Genomic DNA, 20875 nt, shown 5'->3' on the forward strand with positions numbered 1-20875 from the left:
CTCATTAGGAGTGGTAGAGTCAGACTGAGAGACACTCATTAGGAGTGGTAGAGTCAGACTGAGAGACACTCATTAGGAGTGGTAGAGTCAGACTGAGAGACACTGTCATTAGGAGTGGTAGAGTCAGACTGAGAGACACTGTCATTAGGAGTGGTAGAGTCAGACTGAGAGACACTGACTGCCATTAGAAGTGATACAGTTGGACTGAGAGACACTGACTGTCATTGGGAGTGATACAGTTGGACTGAGAGACTGCCATTAGGAGTGATACAGTTGGACTGAGAGACACTGACTGTCATTAGGAGTGATACAGTTGGACTGAGAGACTGCCATTAGGAGTGATAGGGTAGGTACATGGAATAGGGGAACATTACATATTTATTATCTATTGTGTAACATCATACCTTTGAAGGAGCGAAGGATCACCATTGAGGATTAGCATTGTGGCTTTGTCCAACTTGAACACTTTTCATCAACATTGACTGGGAAATATAAGGTAACGGAGCTATAGCCCTTCTTTTCCATGGGAAAAGGTTTAGCTAAAGTTCAAGACTGAAAGGCAATATGGGTAGAAAGTGGAGGAGGCCAAGAAAAAACAAACAAGAGCTGAAAAAAAGTCATCAAAATGTCAGAGATACAGCTAGTAGCCCAAATATATATATCACACACACAAAATAGTGTCTTCAATGTGATAAACTATTCAGAGTAACATGAAAGTGTCTCCCGACCCCTGTAGAGAGAGGAAATAGAGTGGTCTAGTTCTCTCAGTGTGGCTCCATCTCAATGTGAATCTGTGTTTCGCAGGTTACGTGAGTTCAGCTTTGATGCACTCTCTTCCTCCTTTCCGTGTGGCTGACCTCACTATGTGAGGACCGGAGGAGCCATTTCCAGTCCAGTCCAGTCTGGTAATGTAGAAATGAGGATCCTGTTCAAGGTGAGTTTCATGCTGAATGCCATGTTGCATCGACACTGATAATAAGACTCTACAGATTAGGTTTACTCTGTGTCCGGGAAACCCTCAGTCCTGGACTAAAAAGCATCTTCAATGGAAACTCTCCATTTATTGAGGTTTTTAGTCCAGGACAAGGTTTATCTGGGTCTGGGAAACCTGCCCTGATTGTTTTAGGACCTGCAAACTCAAACCCTTTCAGAAGAGGTTGTATTTCAGATGTTTCTATACTTCCATGCTTGTTCCAATGAGAACAGAAATGTGTCACCTCACCTAAACAGTTTAGGACAGAGGTATCCTAACATTTACTAAATTCATTTTTGTTTGATATTTGTTTATATGTAGCTTGTTGTGATGAAATGCAAGGCTTGATTTGGTTTAAACTGTGTGCATACTGTTTAAGTGAACATTTGGCCTGACAAGGAAATGGTTTGGAACTCAAATAAATGTTGTGGTTTAGTCACAGTGAAAACTTTGAATTATAATTTACAAAACACTGAAGTGATTTCAAGGACCAATTCAGAGCAAAATATGCTAAATAAAAATAAAAAATAAAAAATTCAATGGACATGTCCAATTCATTTGATTCATTCAAAGTTTTAATTCCATTCCAGTACAGCGGAGTGGCTGCCCTGAGTTGACAGAAATCGAGCATTTTAGCATCTCATCTTCAAACATGGAAAGGGGCCTACAGTTGCGCATCAAGGTCAACAGCGACCTCTACTGCCAGTGCTCTGAAAATCTTTTTTTACTAGGCCACAACCTTTCCTACTGTAGGCTAACGAGTCTGGCTAACACCTAACTTTCAAAATCCTCCTGCGTCAGAGTCTGGAATGGCTCTTTCATGTTTTCGGCACAATGCGTTGATAATGAAGGGGGCTGTGTTGACTCGTTGGTTCTCATCCTTGTCTTTCTCACTCAAACACCCACAGCCCCTGAGCGCCGCCCTATTCCGACACCACCACAATAGCCTAGTACACAATCCATCGTACTAGAAATGATTTCCATTGAGAATGGACCACTGTTTAAAACAACAGTATTCCAATGACAGGCTGACAGTTCATATTGCACATGGCAACTCATTGTAGGTCACTCTGTCTCCATCTTTATTTCAATAGTACTGAATTAAGTACTCTGGATATATCTGATTGGGATCAAATATGACAAAAATTCTGGGATACATGACATTGTCCACACAACTGTCATGGAAGTTGATAGCACTTTTGTCATCAGGCTTGAGGTAATCTGTCTTTCCCAGTGTAGTTTTCCCAACTATCACCTTGCACAGAAACATTGTTTTGGTCTTTTGGCTACTGAAGCCTTCTGGTGCCTCACCAAACAGAGGTACTGGATCAGTGTTCCATGGACTGTACTTATCTGCATATGAGGCAAATCTTGCAAAGTAGGTTCCTACATGAAAGGAAGAAGAGGGGTAATAATGGGGTTACTGTACCAGAGAGATTATACCTGCTGTCATACATACTATATTAATTTATAGCCTGTTTCGTCATCACTTACCTTTTCCAAGAATATGGCCGTTGATACCAGCTAACCTGTTGTCAAAATTGTATGTACAAATTGAGTGTACGTTGCTGACTTTTGTTCCATGAAACAGCTTCTCCTCCTTGACCTCTGTAACACCTTGAATCCTTCCCAACTGAATCTTTTTCCTTTAAAAAGACAATCACCATGGTTGTAAAAAAGGCCTTCCTGCTCCTCTCCTCTCTACATAACTCCCCTCACAGTCCCTTTAGTTTCCCTTCAGTCCCATTAGTTCGGCTGCTCAGCCTACCTAAATTATCCCTCACCCATCATAGAACTGACATTTTCAACCAATATGAGCATCTGGACACTGCACCCGCCCACTCAGGTCAGAGTATTATCGTAGTCCGAAGGGAGAAGACGCATGTTTCTGACCACTTTTAGTTGTCGACAGTAACACGAATGTCTGAATGTTGTGTGTGTATCGAAATGCAGGGGGTTTATTAGGGGTTTTACATGCTGTGTAATTTACACGTTTTTATTTAACCTTTTAACTAGGCAAGTCTGTTAAGAACAAATTCTTATTTACATTGACGGCCTACCCCGGCCAAACACTAACCCGGACACCGCTGGGCCAATTGTGCGCCGCCCTATGGAACTCCCAATCCCGGCCAATTGTGATACAGCCTGGAATCGAACCAAGGTCTGTAGTGACGCCTCTAGCACTGAGATGCAGTGCCTTAGACCGCTGTGCCACTCGGGAGCCCCAAAAATAATGGTTAATTACCATTAATTACTTACTGTTACTTTGATAGCTTTCAGACATATGTTCTACTGTGTGGCTGTTACTATTCTGTAATGTTCAAGTTGCCAATACTGCTTTGCCTATTGTTTATCACAAGTAGTATTATTCTGTACAGCCAAAAGTGTTATTGCATTGGTTGCACAAGTACATTTGCAGAAGTGGTTTAATTGTTGTTTTGGTAAACAGTCTTTTGCATGCACACGCTACCACAGCATTTTCCTTAGTGGCTTCAACATCATGTTCTAACCGGACAGCACTATAGAGGACAGAACCAAACCAATCAGTTAGAAGTATATCGCAGGTGAGGGCATTCACAGCCGACCGCTCAGACAGGTGAGGGCATTCACAGCCGACCGCTCAGACAGGTGAGGGCATTCACACCCGACCGCTCAGACAGGTGAGGGCATTCACAGCCGACCGCTCAGACAGGTGAGGGCATTCACCCACCGCTCCAGGTGAGGGCATTCCACCCTCAGACAGGTGAGGGCATTCACACCCGACCGCTCAGACAGGTGAGGGCATTCACCGCTCCAGGTGAGGGCATTCACCGCTCAGACAGGTGAGGGCATTCACACCCGACCGCTCAGACAGGTGAGGGCATTCACACCCGACCGCTCAGACAGGTGAGGGCATTCAGACAGGGCATTCACCCGACCGCTCAGACAGGTGAGGGCATTCAGACAGGGCATTCACACCCGACCGCTCAGACAGGTGAGGGCATTTCAGACAGGTGAGGGCATTCACAGCCGACCGCTCAGACAGGTGAGGTCAGACAGGTGAGGGCATTCACACCCGACCGCTCAGACAGGTGAGGGCATTCACACCCGACCGCTCAGACAGGTGAGGGCATTCAGACAGGTGAGGGCATTCACAGCCGACCGCAGGTGAGGGCATTCACACCCGACCGCTCGACAGGTCACACCCGACCGCTCAGACAGGTGAGGGCATTCAGACAGGTGAGGGCATTCACCCGACCGCTCAGACAGGTGAGGGCATTCACACCCGACCGCTCAGACAGGTGAGGGCATTCATTCACCCGACCGCTCAGACAGGTGAGGGCATTCACCCACCGCCAGGTGAGGGCACCGCTCAGACACCGCTCAGACAGGTGAGGGCATTCACACCCGACCGCTCAGACAGGTGAGGGCACCGCTCAGACAGGTGAGGGCATTCACACCCACCGCTCAGACAGGTGAGGGCATTCACACCCGACCGCTCAGACAGGTGAGGGCATTCACAGCCACCGCTCAGACAGGTGAGGTGAGGGCATTCACAGCCGACCGCTCAGACAGGTGAGGGCATTCACAGCCACCGCCAGACAGGTGAGGGCATTCACACCACCGCTCAGACCGTGCGTCAGACAGGTTTAGCGACCAGACAGGTGAGGGCATTCACAGCCGACCGCTCAGACAGGTGAGGGCATTCACAGCCGACCGCTCAGACAGGTGAGGGCATTCACCCGACCGCTCAGACAGGTGAGGGCATTCACACCCGACCGCTCAGACAGGTGAGGGCATTCACAGCCGACCGCTCAGACAGGTGAGGGCATTCACAGCCGACCGCTCAGACAGGTGAGGGCATGGGTGAGGGCATACCAGCCAACCGTTTTCACGTGATCACGTGGATTTAGCGACCAATAGTTTTTACAATGGTGAATACAATACCAATAGTGATAGAATACCACCAAATTAGATAGGAAATGTATACTGTACTACATCCATGTATTTCTGGAAAAATTATAATAATATTGTGATGCTGATGATGATGAAAATTAGAATTCCTCTTACCTACAGTAAAACTCCCAGAGGTCCAGGTTCTGTATTCTACAGATGGATTTGATGCGTCTGTCTAGTTCTCCATCCTTTAAGCAGCCTGCCACATAATTATATTCATCTGTGTCTCTCTTCAGACAGAACACCTATGGGTTAATGATGGAAATGAAATCATACTCAGATTACAAACAAAATCAGGATAAATGATAAGTAAACAAACATGTTATATTATTGCAGAATAATGGACTACGGTTTGAATATATACTAGATACTACTTCTAACGTCTGATGTTATTGAGTTAGCAACAACTTGCCCTTTAGATGATCCCATTTTGCACTGGACATATATTGCTTTGTGTTCCCAAATAAATAAAAAAGAGATGACAAAGACTGAGATGTAGTACATTTGTTTTTGTTTTCTAACTTTATTTTCATCTGCACCTGATAGGGGTATTTGGGGTCCACCGCTTCCCAGTGTGTGGGCACTGAACTAACACAAGAGCATCTAAACAAGAAACAAAATACACAACGTTATGTTGAAAGAAACCAAGCCACCAGTGAGTTGGTTTCACTTTCATTTCTCAGTAAGTCAGAGTATGTGTTGCCTAAAGGTGGAGCAATACATTTCAGAGACATGTTTGATCTGGATGAACTCCATAACGTATTGAACCTCAGTGAGTCTCACCTTCCACTATTCCCAGTGTTGTGAGTGTTGTTGGATCGTTTGATTGGCGTCTGCTTCCTTGTTTTGATGTCAGTCAGAACCATCTCTGGAAATCAAATAGTCAGTGCTATCAGTTCACAACATAAATAGTCAGTGCTATCAGTTCACAACATAAATAGTCAGTGCTATCAGTTCACAACATAAATAGTCAGTGCTATCAGTTCACAACATAAAACCTTTGATGTGAAAATAAATACTGTATGATATTATTGTGGATGCGGGTTGATAGAAGGAATCAAGTAAATACCAGCGAAATCCAGCTTGTTGATGCCTCTGGATGTGGATATCTGTAAGACTCCTTTAGGATTTATTCTGTAATACCTTTCAATGTCCTGACTGGTCAGAGAGTTTCTTTCCATGTGATCATTCTGACAGAAAAACATCATTTATAAGACAAAGCAAAGTCTCAAACATGTAAGAGATGGACCACTGGGCACAGACGTCAAGTCAACGTCGTAGTGGGAGATTAACTCTAGACTGACAAAAGAGACAGCTACCTCAAACATGTGCCACGTTCCCCTCGTGTCCAGGTAGAACCAATGCCATGGATTTGTTTTGTAATCTGTCATAACAGGCATGTCTGAGGTGTCCATGTCCTCAACTTCTGAACTGCTTTCTGATTGAGCCCACATCTACATCAGGACAGCAAACCCACACATCTTATTTACTGAAACACCACTTCAATTTGGCTTGATAAAATACGAGGGAAAATGTTACTTTACCTTCTCCTGAGGTTTTGTTTTGTAGTAAAGGTGAATGGTACTGTAGCTATCTAAGATAAGATTCGCCTGCCACTCCTGACCTGGTTCAGCACTGCTTGAACATGCTGTAGTAAAAACACCAGTCAAACCACACCCTCTTAAAGGAGGACGTCCTTGTCTGAAAGTCTGGTGTATGACTCTCACCTGTGGATTCAAATAAATCAGCTTTTTGGATGGAACGTCTGAGTCACCAATAAAGTTGAAAAAAAAAGTAAAGTCAGACTTGTTTTGCATACACAGGTGAAGTCGAAGGTTTACATACACCTTAGCCAAATACATTTAAACTTAGTTTCGCAATTCCTGACATTTAATCCTAGTAAAAATTCCCTGTTTTAGGTCAGTTAGGATCACCACTTTTATTTTAAGAATGTGAAATGTCAGAATAATAGTAGAGAGAATGATTTATTTCAGCTTTTATTTATTTAATCACATTCCCAGTGGGTCAGAAGTTTACATACACTCAATTAGTATTCGGTAGCATTGCCTTTAAATTGTTTAATTAGATGTCCTAACCGACTTGCCAAAACTATAGTTTGTTAACAAGAAATGTGTGGTGTGGTTGATAAACAAGTTTTAATGACTCCAACCTAAGTGTATGTAAACTTCAGACTTCAACTGTATGCAACACAAAACGTAGGTCCTTTCTTCATTTTGTTGTCACTGGTCCATGATGTTCCAGTCAAGACTGGAGGAACTCACTCATTCTGCTAGTTACGATTTTTTTAAATGTGTGCATTTCCTTCTTATCCAAACGGATTGTATTCTTGCAATCTCCTGACGATGTGTATAATCCTCACTAAGAAAATACAATTGTTCAAATACGATTGAACAGAAATGGTGTAATCTTGTGTTGTACTGCAGCCATGTGGCCATTTAGATGCACTCAGCATTTCATTTCCCTCCATTGTTTCCCTATCGCTTAACCTTCAATGATCCTTGGTAGTATTTGCAGGAAATAGATAGATCAAATAATGCCCACTTTGCATTCAACATGACTCGCTCCGGTAAACATACACATAACATTTTTGTTTATTTACAGTGTATTACAACAGTAGGCCTAAATCAAGCCCATATCAAGTGTATACATCAAAGCAGAGGACATGAAGTACTGACCAACATTATGACTTTAAATGAACATGAAAATACTGTCATTATGACATAGTTTGACACCCTCTCATTAAGAGGAAAGACCATTTTAATTCAGCTCAAGAAAATCTTCATGGGGGTATTTCCTTCTTGAACAATGTACAATGTGCAGAATGAGGGAGGTAGATTGTTTAAGGGGTAAGAGAGTGCTTATCATGCATATATCAACTACATACAGTACACATATACAGGTAGCCTACTGCATTGTCAGATCGTGGTACCAATAGCGGTGAAGGAGAAAGCAGTAGATTTTAAGACATATTGGCCTTTAAAAGCCATCTTGGCCGAAGGTCTTGGCCTCAGTTAACTCAGGCAATCAATCACTTGACTTGCACAAACGGTCCCCAAAGAGATTAATCCAGTTTCTTAGCTTAGCAACACTAGCTAGGCCTATATCCTAGCTTTCATTTAGAAAATGCATCTGCAACTGTACATTACACAGAGACAAGCTGACTATAAGCCTCATGCATGATATGATGTGATAGTACAACTGCAGTGTTTGCATTGTCTGTTCAGTTAGAATTGGAGCAACTCTATGTGAAATCTATCTAGTTTTCCTAGAATTCAAATTTCTTTGGTAACTATATTTGTTATATATACAGTACCAGTCAAAAGTTTGGATACACCTACTCATTCAAGGGTTTTTCTTTATTTTTACTATTTTCTACATTGTAGAATAATAGTGAAGACCTCAAAACTATCAAATAACACATATGGAATGATGCAGTAACCAAATAAGTCTTAAACAAATCCAAATATATTTTATAATTGAGATTCTTCAAAGTAGCCACTCTTTGCCTTGATGACAGCTTTGCACACTTTTGGCATTCTCTCAACCAGCTTCATGAGGAATCCTTTTCCACCAGTTTCATGAGATTGTCACCTGGAATGCATTTCAATGAACAGGTGTGCCTTGTTAAAAGTTAATTTGTGGAATTTAATTCCTTCTTAACGCATTTGAGACAATCAGTTGTGTTGTGACAAGTCCATATTATGGCATAAACATCTCAAATAAGCAACGAGAAACGATAGTCCATCATTACTTTAAGACATGATGAACTTTTAAAGTTTGTTCAAGTGCAGTCACAAAAACCATCAAGCGCTATGAAGAAACTGGCTCTCATGAGGACTGCCACAGGAATGGAAGACCCAGAGTTACCTCTGCTGCAGAGGACAAGTTCATTAGTTACCAGCCTCAGAAATTGCAGCCCAAATAAATGCCTCAGAGTTCTGCAAAAAAGACACTACTAAAGGACACCAATAAGAAGAGGAGACTTGCTTGGGCCAAGAAATATGAGCAATTCCACCGGTTTTCATTAGACCGTTGGAAATCTGTCCTTTGGTCTGATGAGTCCAAATTTTAGTCCACATTTTTGTTACAACCGCTGTGTCTTTGTGAGACAGAGTAGGTGAACGGATGATCTCCGCATGTGTGGTTCCCACCGTGAAGCATGGAGGAGGAGGTGTGATGGTGCATTCCTGGTGACACGGTCTGTGATTTATTTAGAATTCAAGGCACACTTAACCAGCATGGCTACCACAGCATTCTGCAGCGATACGCCATCCCATCTGGTTTGGGCTTAGTGGGACGATCATTTGTTTTTAACAGGACAATGACCGTATAAGGGCTATTTGACCAAGAAGGAGAGTGATAGAGTGCAGCATCAGGTGACCTGGCCTCCACAATCACCCAACCTCAACCCAATGGAGATGGTTTGAGATGAGTTGGACCGCAGAGTAAAGGAAAATCAGCCAACAAGTGCTGAGCACATGTGGGAACTCCTTCAAGACTGTTGGAAAAGGATTCCTCATGAAGCTGGTTGAGAGAATGCCAAAAGTGTGCAAAGCTGTCATCAAGGCAAAGGGTGGCTACTTAGAATAATCTAAAATATATTTTGATTTGTTTAACACTTATTTGGTTAATACATGATTCCACATGTGTTATTTCATAGATTTGATGTCTTCACTATTATTCTACAATGTAGAAAATATTACAAGAGCAGATTACTGTACAGTTACAATGAATATATCCCTTATACACAGTACCAGTCAAACGTTTGGATACACCTACTTATTCAATGTCTATCTATGAAATCAGGTCCTTGTATACAGGAGTAGGGCAAGTCAAACATTTGTTTACTTTATGTTGGCGACTTCACTTGTAATAGTGAGTTATTGCATCCTGGTCACCAAAGTAGTTATTCAGTCTACATCCTCATTAGAAGTGTGTTGCACTTTTTAGCTTTGCTTGACTATGGTCATGTTGGACCCAAACAGTCAAAGGAAAAGAAAAAAGAATACCTGCACACTGTTAGAACGCTCCCGAAACGTATTCGCAACGTTTCGACATCACAAGGTGATCCTGCCTTGAAACATTGCTAATCCATTTCGGGAACACTCAAACAGTGTGCAGTTACTTTTCTGTTTTTCAAATACGCCACCTCTCGCCCTCTCCGACCCACAAGTCTCTAAACACAGTAAATAGACAAACCACTCTTTACGAACTCTACAGCTTTTATAGAAACATAGTCTTCTTGTATGGTCTTCCTTGTTCTGCCATAGTAATCTATTAAGGCACATCTTATGATCCAAGTCCCAGTCGGGCCTTGAATCAAACAGCGGGAAGTCATCATGGCCGTCCATTAAGTCCCTCCTCTCTCGACCCCCTCCCCTGATGTCTCTAAATCCCAATCCCGTCCTGGTAAAAAAAAATCCACCCCCTGTACATTGTGTGATAATGTCCCTGATCACCCCATAGGCGTCAGTAGAACTCAATCAGATACTCTGGGTAAATCTGGTTGCAGTCGAAGATGACGTAGATCTTTGGGTTGGCGAGGTCGTCCACACAGCTGTCAAAGAAGTTGCTGTAGCTCATGTCCTTGGATGGCGGTCGGCAGAACAGCGGATTGCCTAACGTGGACTCGCCGACCAGCACTCTGGCCAGGAACATGGTCTTATATGGAGGCTCGCTTGAAAATATCGGCGGGGCTAGTCCGTGCTTCTGCAAGGCAAAGTTATGTTTCCCCGTCGTAAGGCAGAATTTGCTAGAATACTTGGCGTCTCGGGCGAAATAACTCCCTGAGAAATGATGGGAAGGACAGTATTAGAATGCTATGTTTGAACAGTTGAAACTACTGTTGCAAAATTCTGGGAACTTTGCCAAAATTCCCAGGTTTTCCAGAAATAAAAGTTGGAAGATTCTTGGAATCAGGCAGGAATAGACAGGAATAAGCAGGAAATCCAGGAATACTCTAACTGGGATTTTTGGAAAACCGTGAAATTGTGAGAAAGTTACTATTTCATGACACAACACAAGTGGAATCTACCTCTGCCATAGACGTCCCCATGGCTCCCAGTTAGCCGCCAGTCAAAGTTATATGTGCATATAGCCTGCACGTTGCTGTGGCCTGTGCCATGAAATAACATTTTCTCCTCAATGTCCACAACTCGCTTTATCTTGCGCAATTGTTGTTTTTTCCTTTAGTAATTGGAGTAAAAACACAAAAGCATTGATCAGTCTCAGCATTTAGGTTAACCATGTTTTCCAACCAAAATATCTCTAAGAAGTTATCGAAAAAGGTCTACCTATCTAATTCAAACCATCATTCCAAACTGGGATTCTAGGTGCTATCATCAAAAGAATTTAGATACTAAACTATACTAACATCATTATAATACCACACACACACACACACACAGCTCTACCTGCAAAAGAACTCCCACAGATCCAGGTTCTGTATCCTCTGAATAGATTTGATAGGGTGACACATGGTCCTTTCATAGAGTCTGACCACTTCCTTGAATTCATAAGTATCTCTGGCCAATGAGACGAGCTGAAATAAAGATCATATTAGATTACTGGTATTCTAATTCCTGATTCTACAAGCTGAAAGAGAATAGTCAATCAGACATGGGTATACTGCAAATCAATGACACAGTGTTTTAGTTAGAAAGAAACAAACTGGCTAAAGAGGGTCATGGAGTAGGTAGATACATTGATAACACTTTACTTAAAGGTCCAATAAAGCTGTTTTTATCTCAATATCAAATCACATTTTCTGGGAAACAAATAAGTACCTTACTGTGGATTTTCTGTCTATTAAAATGGTCAAAAGTAAACAAAAATAGCTTCTTAGCAGAGAGAAATTTCTCAAGCAAGAATTGTGCTAGGAATGTCTGGAAGTGGTCTGAGTACAGAGGGAAAACTGAAAACTAGCTGCTATTGGCAGAGAGATTTGGAACTCTCTTTCTTATTGGTCTATTAACATGTTTTTCACCTGGTGACATCACCAGGAAGGCCAAAACTCCATCCCACCAAAACAGGCAGAAATTTCAGGCGGTCTTTTCAAACAATTCTTACACTAAAAGGGCATTATTGTAATTTTACAGTATTATTCCATCCTCATAGTGTTGAAATATATTCAAAATACAGGAAAACATGTTTTTGACTGCACTTGGCCTTTAAAGGTAGTCAGCAATGCAGAAAGTAAATAGCAATATCGGGCCGATTTCCACAACAACTAAGAGAATTGAAGTGCAAGGCGAAACCTCTCCACTGTTGTCCCACAGCGATCATGTTGTAGAAGATTGACGTGCCGCCCTGCACATGTGCAGATACACTGTGATACTCTGTCAGTGCATCATCTTGCACCGCGCTCATCTGCAACATCTGCAGTGCTACTCGTGGCAACGTCATGTCTCTGAATATCAGTTGAACACTGACAGGTATAATGCATTATAAGACATGTCATAAGCATGTATTACTCTACTTATAAAGGGAACATGACTAGGTCTTGAGCAGATAACATGACTAGGTCTTGAGCAGATAACATGACTAGGTCTTGAGCAGATAACATGACTAGGTCTTGAGCAGATAACATGACTAGGTCTTGAGCAGGTAATGACTAGGTCTTGAGCAGATAACATGACTAGGTCTTGAGCAGGTAACATGACTAGGTCTTGAGCAGATAACATGACTAGGTCTTGAGCAGATAACATGACTAGGTCTTGAGCAGGTAATGACTAGGTCTTGAACAGGTAACATGACTAGGTCTTGAGCAGGTAACATGACTAGGTCTTGAGCAGGTAATGACTAGATCTTGAGCAGATAACATGACTAGGTCTTGAGAAGGTAACATGACTAGGTCTTGAGCAGGTAACATGACTAGGTCTTGAGCAGATAACATGACTAGGTCTTGAGTCAGATAACATGACTAGGTCATGACTAGGTCTTGAGCAGATAACATGACTAGGTCTTGAGCAGATTACATGACTAGGTCTTGAGCAGATTACATGACTATGACTAGGTCTTGAGCAGCAGATAACATGACTAGGTCTTGAGCAGATAACATGACTAGGTCTTGACTAGGTCTTGAGCAGATAACATGACTAGGTCTTGAGCAGTAACATGACTAGGTCTTGAGCAGGTAACATGACTAGGTCTTGAGAGCATGACTAGGTCTTGACATGACTAGGTCTTGAGCTTGAGCAGATAACATGACTAGGTCTTGAGCAGAGGTCTTATGACTATGACTAACATGACTAGGTCTTGAGGTCTTGTCTTGAGCAGATAACATGACTAGGTCTTGAGCAGATAACATGACTAGGTCTTGAGCAGATAACATGACTAGGTCTTGAGCAGATAACATGACTAGGTCTTGAGCAGATTACATGACTAGGTCTTGAGCAGATAACATGACTAGGTCTTGAGCAGATAACATGACTAGGTCTTGAGCAGATAACATGACTAGGTCTTGAGCAGATAACATGACTAGGTCTTGAGCATGTAATGACTAGGTCTTGAGCAGGTAACATGACTAGGTCTTGAGCAGGTAATGACTAGATCTTGAGCAGATAAATGACTAGGTCTTGAGAAGGTAACATGACTAGGTCTTGAGCAGGTAACATGACTAGGTCTTGAGCAGGTAACATGACTAGGTCTTGAGCAGGTAATGACTAGGTCTTGAGCAGGTGTAACAGTATAACTTTAGACCGTCCCCTCGCCCATACCCGGGCGCGAACCACATCAGCAACAGTCACCCACGAAGCATCGTTACCCATTGCTCCACAAAAGCCACGGCCCTTGCAGAGCAAGGGGAACTACTACTTCAAGGTCTCAGAGGAAGTGACGTCACCGATTGAAACGCTATTTAGCGCGTACCACCGCTAACTAAGCTAGCGTTTCACATCCGTTACACAGGTAACATGCTGGTTAGGAGTTACCTGTATTTCTACCCCTGCCCCATTCAGATAGTAACCTGAACCGGCAAAAGACGGGTAAAGCTCTCTGTCTGAAAAAGTTAGATACACAGCATATTGTCCACACACATCCTTTTCCCTTACCTGATAAGGCTCGTCTGTATTTATTCTCTCCCAGTGGCAGGGCACCGGCAGGGCCAGATTATCACAAATGAACCTGGGCGAGGGTGACAGATGCATATACACAATTCAGACATTTACGGTACAGGTCAGGTCTGGGTCCAACTGCTGGGTGGTTATTATGTCAATGCCCTTAGTTACACATCCTTTATTTTCACCCAAAATGTAGCACAACATGCATAAGGTTTAACGATATAACAGGTGATGCTTCTAAACCCACAATAGACTAAAGTAAGCTCCAGGAAGTGAAACTGACCACAGAGCCAATGGAGAGCACTCAGAACTCTGTATTTCTTAGTTATATAGTTACAGGCCTGTGGGCTACCTGCATGTCTGAGTTATTTATACAGCTACATGCCCGTGGGTGACCCCATTGGTACAGCTCAGACTCACCTAAAGCCAGTGGCAGAGTGGAATGCCCGTTTGATTGGCCGTTGTTTCCCGGTTGTGACATTGATCTGCTTCATGACTGGTTGTAAAACAAAGACAAACAAAGATCAGCCAATTAGAGACGGACTCCAACATATCCAATGATTGTCAATGATACTGTATAGATGTGTGCCAGTACTGTAGTGTTCTTGCTACCTGAGAAGTCCAGTCTGTAGGTGTACTTGGCGGTGTAAAACTCCATGACACCGTGTTGATTCCTGCTGTAATTCTGTTCTATCTGCTCACTGGTCACAGAGCATGCAGCACTTGGATCAATCTGCCACAACCAGAACAAATTGCAAATGAGACTGGGATGGGTAGAGTGAGTGAGGGGATGGGTGGATGGATGCAATAAATGGGGGGATGGAGGAATGGAATAATGAAGGAATGGATCGATAGATCAAGTAAGAGGATGGATTGATGAGAAATGCATAGGTGGAGTGATATGTCCTGTACCTCAAACATGTGCCACACTCCACATTCAGCTAGGTAATACCAGCACCAGACAGCCTCTGACGTGTCCATCTCCTCCACCATCTCTGAGGACTCCTCCTCAGGTGCCCTTATGGCAAACATGCCTGGACCTGGGAAGAGCAGTATACAATGTCATTGCATTGGCTTATAGTGGATAGTGGATGAGGAGTATGCTAGGTTTATCTTCAGCATGACATTTCTTATTTTTAAATATCTGTTCTCATATTTCTCGGTAATTTGCTTGCATCTATGAACAATACCTATGTGAACTGCACCAATATGTTTCCAACAACAGCATTAGGTTCTTCCTGGTTGGCAGAAGAACAGTCTGCCGACATGTCATCAGCTTGTTGCAAATTCTCTGCACCCCGAAGTGGATGTGTGTCTACATGTCAAATAGACGAACACAATTCACTAAGCTGCTATCAAACACAGCAATATGTTTATCACATCGTGTATATATATATATATTCTATAGGAAATATAACTAGCTACTAGCATGAAATATAGCAGGCTATCTTACCGGTTTATCGAGCGATTAGCCTGCCTCAGTCCTAGCTACTGCGTTAAACCTTTTCTAGAATTGGCAATCACATATTCCAGCTAACCCCATTTCGCCCAGTGCTGCAAAATCGTATTTAGCACCCAGCATCGAGAGATTTTTTGTAGAATTATGCGAATGCATTCGCGTTTCTCTTCCGATTGCTATGTTTACATTCGTTTCCTGGTAGCAAAAAAACGTCACAGAGCACGTCATAATTCCAAGTCGCTCCCACTGAGGTATGATGCCGCGTCAGGAACAAGCATGTTCCAAAACAATTTACCTCTAGGCGTAAATTGGTTCCTTGAATTGAAATGTATCTTAAGTATTTGTTACAACAAGATCATATTTGGCTTTTTAGTTAATAACCAAAATAATGACATTTTCCTAGAATCATTAATGACATCTCCCCGAGTTCCTACTTCAGTGCATTCCAGACAACTGGGAACTCGAACAAAAACGAGCTCCTGTTGTGAACAAAATTGTTTTGAAGGTCATATAACTCGTAATTTCATGGGGTGCGTTTGTAAATTTGCTCTGGCTATCTACTTCGATTTCAGAGCACAGAATAACTGATGAATTGACTAGTTCAACACCCTGTTGAATATGCCGTTTCAGTAAACCTTGGCAAAAAAAAAAACGTAATTAAATTGTTGCCAGCAGCACAGTTACAGTCACCAACGCTCACCAACGCTCTGGATAACATGAAAACGGCCTAACCAGCTCGGCTAAAGAGCAAGAAAAATGGTCAGAGTGAGGTGTTCTCTCGTTTATGTCTGTAAGTAGCTGGCATGCTAGCTAACTTTAGCCAGTTAGCGTGGGTGCTTGACTGCCGTCGTGAGGTCAGAACGCTTGGATCAACCCTACTCCTCGGCCAGAGCGTCCAGTGTGCGCTCTGAACGTTCAGAGAGCAAAACGCTCTGAATTTACGAACGGACAATCTGGCAATGCTTGGAATTTACAAACGCCAAGAGTGAATTTACTAACGCACCCCATGACGGCAACTCTGACGTCTTTCTAGAGCTCCCACTTCCCGACCCGAAGACCACCTACGTCATGATTTTACCTATTATTTTTCCGATTCCCATTCGTCTTGAAAGCACCATATACAGTATGAACAGTCGCTCCCTGCCAGGCAATTAAAAATATATATATATACATTATGAAGAAAGTGCACAACAGGTGAATTAATGTATGGAATAAACATATCTAAATGACTTATGTTGTGATGGTGCTATTTGAAGAGCAATTGTATTTACTTTAGGCCTATCACAAACAATCATCCGCCCTTATTATGACAAGAATTCCAGACATTCCAGTGAGTCTGACTAAGGGATTGAAATAAATTGTCTCTACTTTATTCTTTGTTATTCAACACATTATGAAATAGGATAGGATAGCCAAATGCAAAACAAATCATCAAAAAGTTTAGTGTTTTCTTTAATTTAATTTAAATGATTTAGTTGAATACATGTTTGTTAAACTGGTGGACATGTCAACTCTCTTCCACATATACAATGGTCCTCCACAATGGTAGGCTGTTTTACTGTATCATTCTACATAGCTGTTATAGGCTATCATCCTGGTTCAGTTCAATACCATGTGAAGGCTTTGGAGTTTGTAGACACGCCCCTCCTCCCACTTCAACATTCTTTCCAAAGACCCTCTATCTGTGCTGCCAAAGGAACTGCTTCATTGACTCCTACCAGCTGTGTGGAAAAGCAGGATCTATTGCATTAAAATAGTGGGTGAGTTGTAAGATATATTTTGCATGCATAATTGAATGATTGTGCTTAACACATGGAGGATTCACAGAAATGATAGTGCTTAACACATGGAGGATTCACAGAAATGATAGTGCTTAACACATGGAGGATTCACAGAAATGATAGTGCTTAACACATGGAGGATTCACAGAAATGATAGTGCTTAACACATGGAGGATTCACAGAAATGATAGTGCTTAACACATGGAGGATTCACAGAAATGATAGTGCTTACTCACCTTTTTCTTCTTGTATGCAGGAATCCTTTTTCTCAAACAAATAAATTGCAAACTTTTGGATTTTAGCATATGCCTAAATAAAAGTTCAAGCTAAACAGCCAGTCTGCATCTGCATGATTGTATTGCATTGCTGCATTGTACATTACTGCACATAATCCATGGAGGAAATGTGCTTAATGGGAAAACACCTTAACTTCAATGTCTTGTGGATATCTAAAACAATCAATTATTATCTTGTTTTTCATACATTTGTGCAGATAGGCTATGACTGACTGCATAACTAAGCAAACAAATAGCCTAGTCATAAATGTTAGTATCCTAGGAGGAGTAGAATGTCTGCATTAGGATAAAGCCTCAGGCTCTCTAACAGAACAAAGACTTAATCTGTCTTGATTGGGACATATTGTGTTGAAGAGAGCCTCTGAGTAACAGAAGATGTAAACACGGAGTCCGCACCAGATTTAACAATGAGAGGGAGAGCGGAGGAAAGAGAGAGACGGGAGGAGTGTGTGTGAGAGAGAGAGAGAGAGAGAGAGAGAGAGAGAGAGAGAGAGAGAGAGAGAGAGAGAGAGAAAGCAAGAAAGAAAGAAAGAAAGAAAGAAAGAAAGAAAGAAAGAAAGAAAGAAAGAAAGAAAGAAAGAAAGAAAGAAAGAAAGAAGGAGAAAAGATGTGTTAGTTCTTGCGTGAGAGTGAGTAAGAAAGAGCGTGAGAGAGAAAGAGAGAGCTTTGGCAATATCTACAAAATGTCCTGCCAATAAAGCATTTTGAATTTAAGAGAAAGTGAGTGAACATGGAAGAGGAGATGGTTGGAGGGACCACTCCAGGAGGACCAGTGGACTCAGAGGCCCAGAAACGGAGCCCCGAGGATGCGGTTCAGCAGGAGAGGGGCAAGTGGGCCAACAAGACTGAATTCCTGCTCTCCATGGCTGGTGAGATCATTGGCCTGGGCAACGTATGGCGCTTCCCTTATCTGTGCTACAAGAACGGAGGAGGTAAGTAAACCAGCACCTCCCCATCTATTGACTGTCAGAATAAACAGTAGGATTACAATGTCATGGTCTGAAAGCACTGAAACCAATGAAGAGTTTGGTCATATTTACAGGATGTTGACCCATGTGCAGCCCTTTTTGGAATCGCCTGAACAGAGCAGGGAGAGAAAGAAAGAACGAAAGAAAGAAAGACAGCTGGTGTGTTGGTGTGAGAGAGTAATTGAACATCAGAGAATGAGAGAGAGTGTGTGAGAGAGTAATTGAACATCAGAGAATGAGAGAGAGTGTGTGAGAGAGTAAGTGAACATCAGAGAATGAGAGAGAGTGTGTGTGTGTGAGAGAGAGACAGAGAGAGAGAAAGAAAGTGAGAGATAGAGGGATTAGATGAACCTGGAGAAGAGTCCCCTGAGCAAGCTGGTCCTGGGGCTCTGTTCACAAACACAAACAGACCCCACAGAGCCCCAGGACAGCAACACAATTAGACCCAAACAAATCATGAGAAAACAAAAAGATAATTACCTGACACATTGGAAAGAATTAACAAAAAAGGGAGCAAACTAGAATGCTATTTGGCCCTAAACAGAGAGTACACAGTGGCAGAATATGTGACCACTGTGACTGACCTAAAATTAAGGAAACCTTTGACTATGTACAGACTCAGTGAGCATAGCCTTGCTATTGAGAAAGGTCGCTGTAGGCAGACCTGGCTCTCAAGAGAAGACAGGCTGTGTGCACCCTGCCCACAAAATGAGGTGGAATCTGAGCTGCAGTTCCTAACCTCCTGCCAATTATGTGACCATATTAGAGACAAATATTTCTCTCAGACCTCACAGACCAACAAAGAATACGAAAAACAAATAACATTTTGATTAACTCCCATATCTATTGGGTGAAATACCACAGTGTGCAATCACAGCAGCAAGATTTGTGACCTCTTGCCACAAGAAAAGAGCAGCCAGTGAATAACAAATGCCATTGTAAATACAACCCATATTTATGTTGCTTATTTTTTTCCTCCCTTTTTGACTTGAACTATTTGCACATCATTACAACACTGTATACTGTATATACATAATAGGACATTTGAAATGTCTTTATTCTTTTGGAACTTGTGTGAGTGTAATATTTACTGTTCATGTTTTTTTTATTGTATTGAGAGAAAGAGAGAGAGAGAGAAGAAAGAGAGAGAGAGAGATAAGAAAGATGTTTCCCGAGGGAGTGGACTCTTGTGTCCGCTAACCCTGTGGGCGGAGCTTCACCTCTAATATTCTGTGAGCAACAAAAGATATTTGCATCGTAAAAAAAACAAGGATACCAGGCCTGTGATTGCTTTTGTGCAGCCTCAAAGGCTCTCTGTATCCACTGGAAAGTTCATTCATTTCCTTATGAAGGATATCTATTCAGCTGTCAACTCTTTTCATGGACTCGAAGCTAAAGAACATGTTCTAACTACTGTACAGCAATACCGCATCATCACACAACTGAAATGTCAATAAGCATTTCCTTGGTCTATTCACACAAAATGTTTTGTCATTCATCTCAATGGCTTTATCTTTGCATCCTTCCTGCTGTTCTATTTGACCATTTACCATAGTAACACACCTTTCATCCTGTAAACACTCTTCTTCACTGGTGTTTTTAACCCTCCACAGGTGTCTTCTTTATCCCGTACTTTGTCTTCCTCTTCTTCTGTGGTATCCCTGTGTTCTTCCTGGAGACGGCATTGGGCCAGTACACCAGCGAGGGCGGGGTCACAGCCTGGAGGAAGATATGTCCCATGTTCGAAGGTGATCACTCTGTCTGCTCCTTACATTATTACATAATGGGCCAGTTCCCCAGACACAGATTTAGCCTATGGGGAATCTTCCAGGCAGGTCACCCTTGATACAAGTCCGTATTCGACATCCATCCATGTCTGAGGACGACGGGAGATGATGTAGAAACCAGCCACTAGGGGCAACAGTGAGAGCTGTTACCTTTAAGTAGGTTTGGGTTTTGCTGGTTTTGCTAGTTTTGCTAGGGCGTTGTGGATGGGCGTAAGCATCTGCCTTTGGTTCCAAAAGTAACATGTTCGAATCCAGAAAGAAAGTGTTTTTTGATATTTTTGTTTTAAGTGTAACCCAAACCTTAACCCTTACCTTAAGTATTCTGGAGTTAATGCCTAACCTTAAAAATACAGAGTTAATGCCTAAACTTAACCTTAAACACTTAAAAATGTGACATTTGGAACAACTTCGAAATTTGAGGTTTGACGTGAGACTGTGAGAGCTTGTAGCAGTCTTCTTTATTAATAGATGTCAAGTCCCCTGTTTTGGGGACCTGCGTGGTTCTGGTATCGTTTCTGACAGACATTTTCACTGATAAATTGATCTGTGGACACCATAGGTTGAAATGGCTTGCATTGAGCAGTAGCCCTGAATC

At 42.3% G+C, this 20875-nt stretch overlaps 3 protein-coding genes and 1 long non-coding RNA gene across 7 annotated transcripts in view; 2 read left to right on the forward strand and 2 right to left on the reverse strand.

The window, feature by feature from the left end:
- Window positions 1–1526: 1526 nt before the first annotated feature.
- LOC112238398 (protein mono-ADP-ribosyltransferase PARP11-like) lies at window positions 1527–6569 on the reverse strand. The gene is made up of 8 exons (XM_042318538.1): window positions 6454–6569; window positions 6229–6363; window positions 5979–6099; window positions 5693–5777; window positions 5449–5512; window positions 5024–5154; window positions 2468–2619; window positions 1527–2359 (listed from the first exon to the last, which is right to left on the reverse strand). The coding sequence occupies exons 2-8, from the start codon at window positions 6361–6363 to the stop codon at window positions 2061–2063; spliced, it is 987 nt and encodes a 328-aa protein (XP_042174472.1). The 5' UTR covers window positions 6454–6569; the 3' UTR covers window positions 1527–2060.
- On the forward strand, window positions 3706–4007 carry LOC121845968. The gene is made up of 3 exons (XR_006082939.1): window positions 3706–3748; window positions 3796–3859; window positions 3967–4007. It is a non-coding gene; the product is annotated as an uncharacterized LOC121845968 (long non-coding RNA).
- A 2964-nt stretch (window positions 6570–9533) lies between the features above and the next one.
- Window positions 9534–15860, reverse strand: LOC112267790 (protein mono-ADP-ribosyltransferase PARP11-like). Of its 2 annotated transcripts, XM_042318549.1 has the most exons (9): window positions 15443–15852; window positions 15180–15304; window positions 14902–15029; window positions 14602–14722; window positions 14410–14485; window positions 13981–14053; window positions 11344–11471; window positions 10965–11116; window positions 9534–10716 (listed from the first exon to the last, which is right to left on the reverse strand). In XM_042318549.1, the coding sequence occupies exons 3-9, from the start codon at window positions 15019–15021 to the stop codon at window positions 10400–10402; spliced, it is 987 nt and encodes a 328-aa protein (XP_042174483.1). In that variant the 5' UTR covers window positions 15022–15029; window positions 15180–15304; window positions 15443–15852; the 3' UTR covers window positions 9534–10399. The 2 variants fall into 2 exon arrangements, with proteins under 2 accessions (XP_042174483.1, XP_042174484.1); XM_042318550.1 differs by lacking the exon at window positions 15180–15304 and having other exon boundaries at window positions 15443–15860.
- A 1238-nt stretch (window positions 15861–17098) lies between these two features.
- The window catches only part of LOC112214990 (sodium- and chloride-dependent GABA transporter 2-like), a 30787-nt gene continuing 27010 nt past the window's right edge, over window positions 17099–20875 (forward strand). For 2 of the 3 annotated variants that reach the window (XR_006082943.1, XM_042318557.1), the window contains exons 1-3: window positions 17099–17208; window positions 18241–18457; window positions 20107–20241. Coding sequence is in view for 2 of the 3 variants with exons in the window: in XM_042318557.1 (XP_042174491.1) it covers window positions 18256–18457; window positions 20107–20241 (337 nt within the window). In the remaining variant the exon portion in view is untranslated. The remainder of the gene's footprint in view (window positions 17209–18240; window positions 18458–20106; window positions 20242–20875) is intronic. The other variant, XM_042318558.1, reaches the window with a different exon arrangement.

This window comes from Oncorhynchus tshawytscha, unplaced genomic scaffold (assembly GCF_018296145.1).
Source record: "Oncorhynchus tshawytscha isolate Ot180627B unplaced genomic scaffold, Otsh_v2.0 Un_contig_1741_pilon_pilon, whole genome shotgun sequence".
NCBI classification, from domain to species: Eukaryota; Metazoa; Chordata; class Actinopteri; order Salmoniformes; family Salmonidae; genus Oncorhynchus; species Oncorhynchus tshawytscha.

Excerpts from the sequence above, each read along its gene's own strand:
- LOC112238398 (XM_042318538.1), bottom strand. The coding sequence starts at position 6,363 with ATGTGGGCTCAATCAGAAAGCAGTTCAGAAGTTGAGGACATGGACACC. Across the intron at positions 5,778-5,978 it reads CAACAAGCTGGATTTCGCTG|AGATGGTTCTGACTGACATC; the intron begins GTATTTACTTGA and ends TTTGATTTCCAG. Across the intron at positions 2,620-5,023 it reads CTCTGGGAGTTTTACTGTAG|GAAAAAGATTCAGTTGGGAA; the intron begins GTAAGAGGAATT and ends GTCTTTTTAAAG.
- LOC112267790 (XM_042318550.1), bottom strand. The coding sequence starts at position 15,021 with ATGTTTGCCATAAGGGCACCTGAGGAGGAGTCCTCAGAGATGGTGGAG. Across the intron at positions 14,723-14,901 it reads GAGTGTGGCACATGTTTGAG|ATTGATCCAAGTGCTGCATG; the intron begins GTACAGGACATA and ends TGGTTGTGGCAG. Across the intron at positions 14,054-14,409 it reads CACTCTGCCACTGGCTTTAG|GTTCATTTGTGATAATCTGG; the intron begins GTGAGTCTGAGC and ends ACCCTCGCCCAG.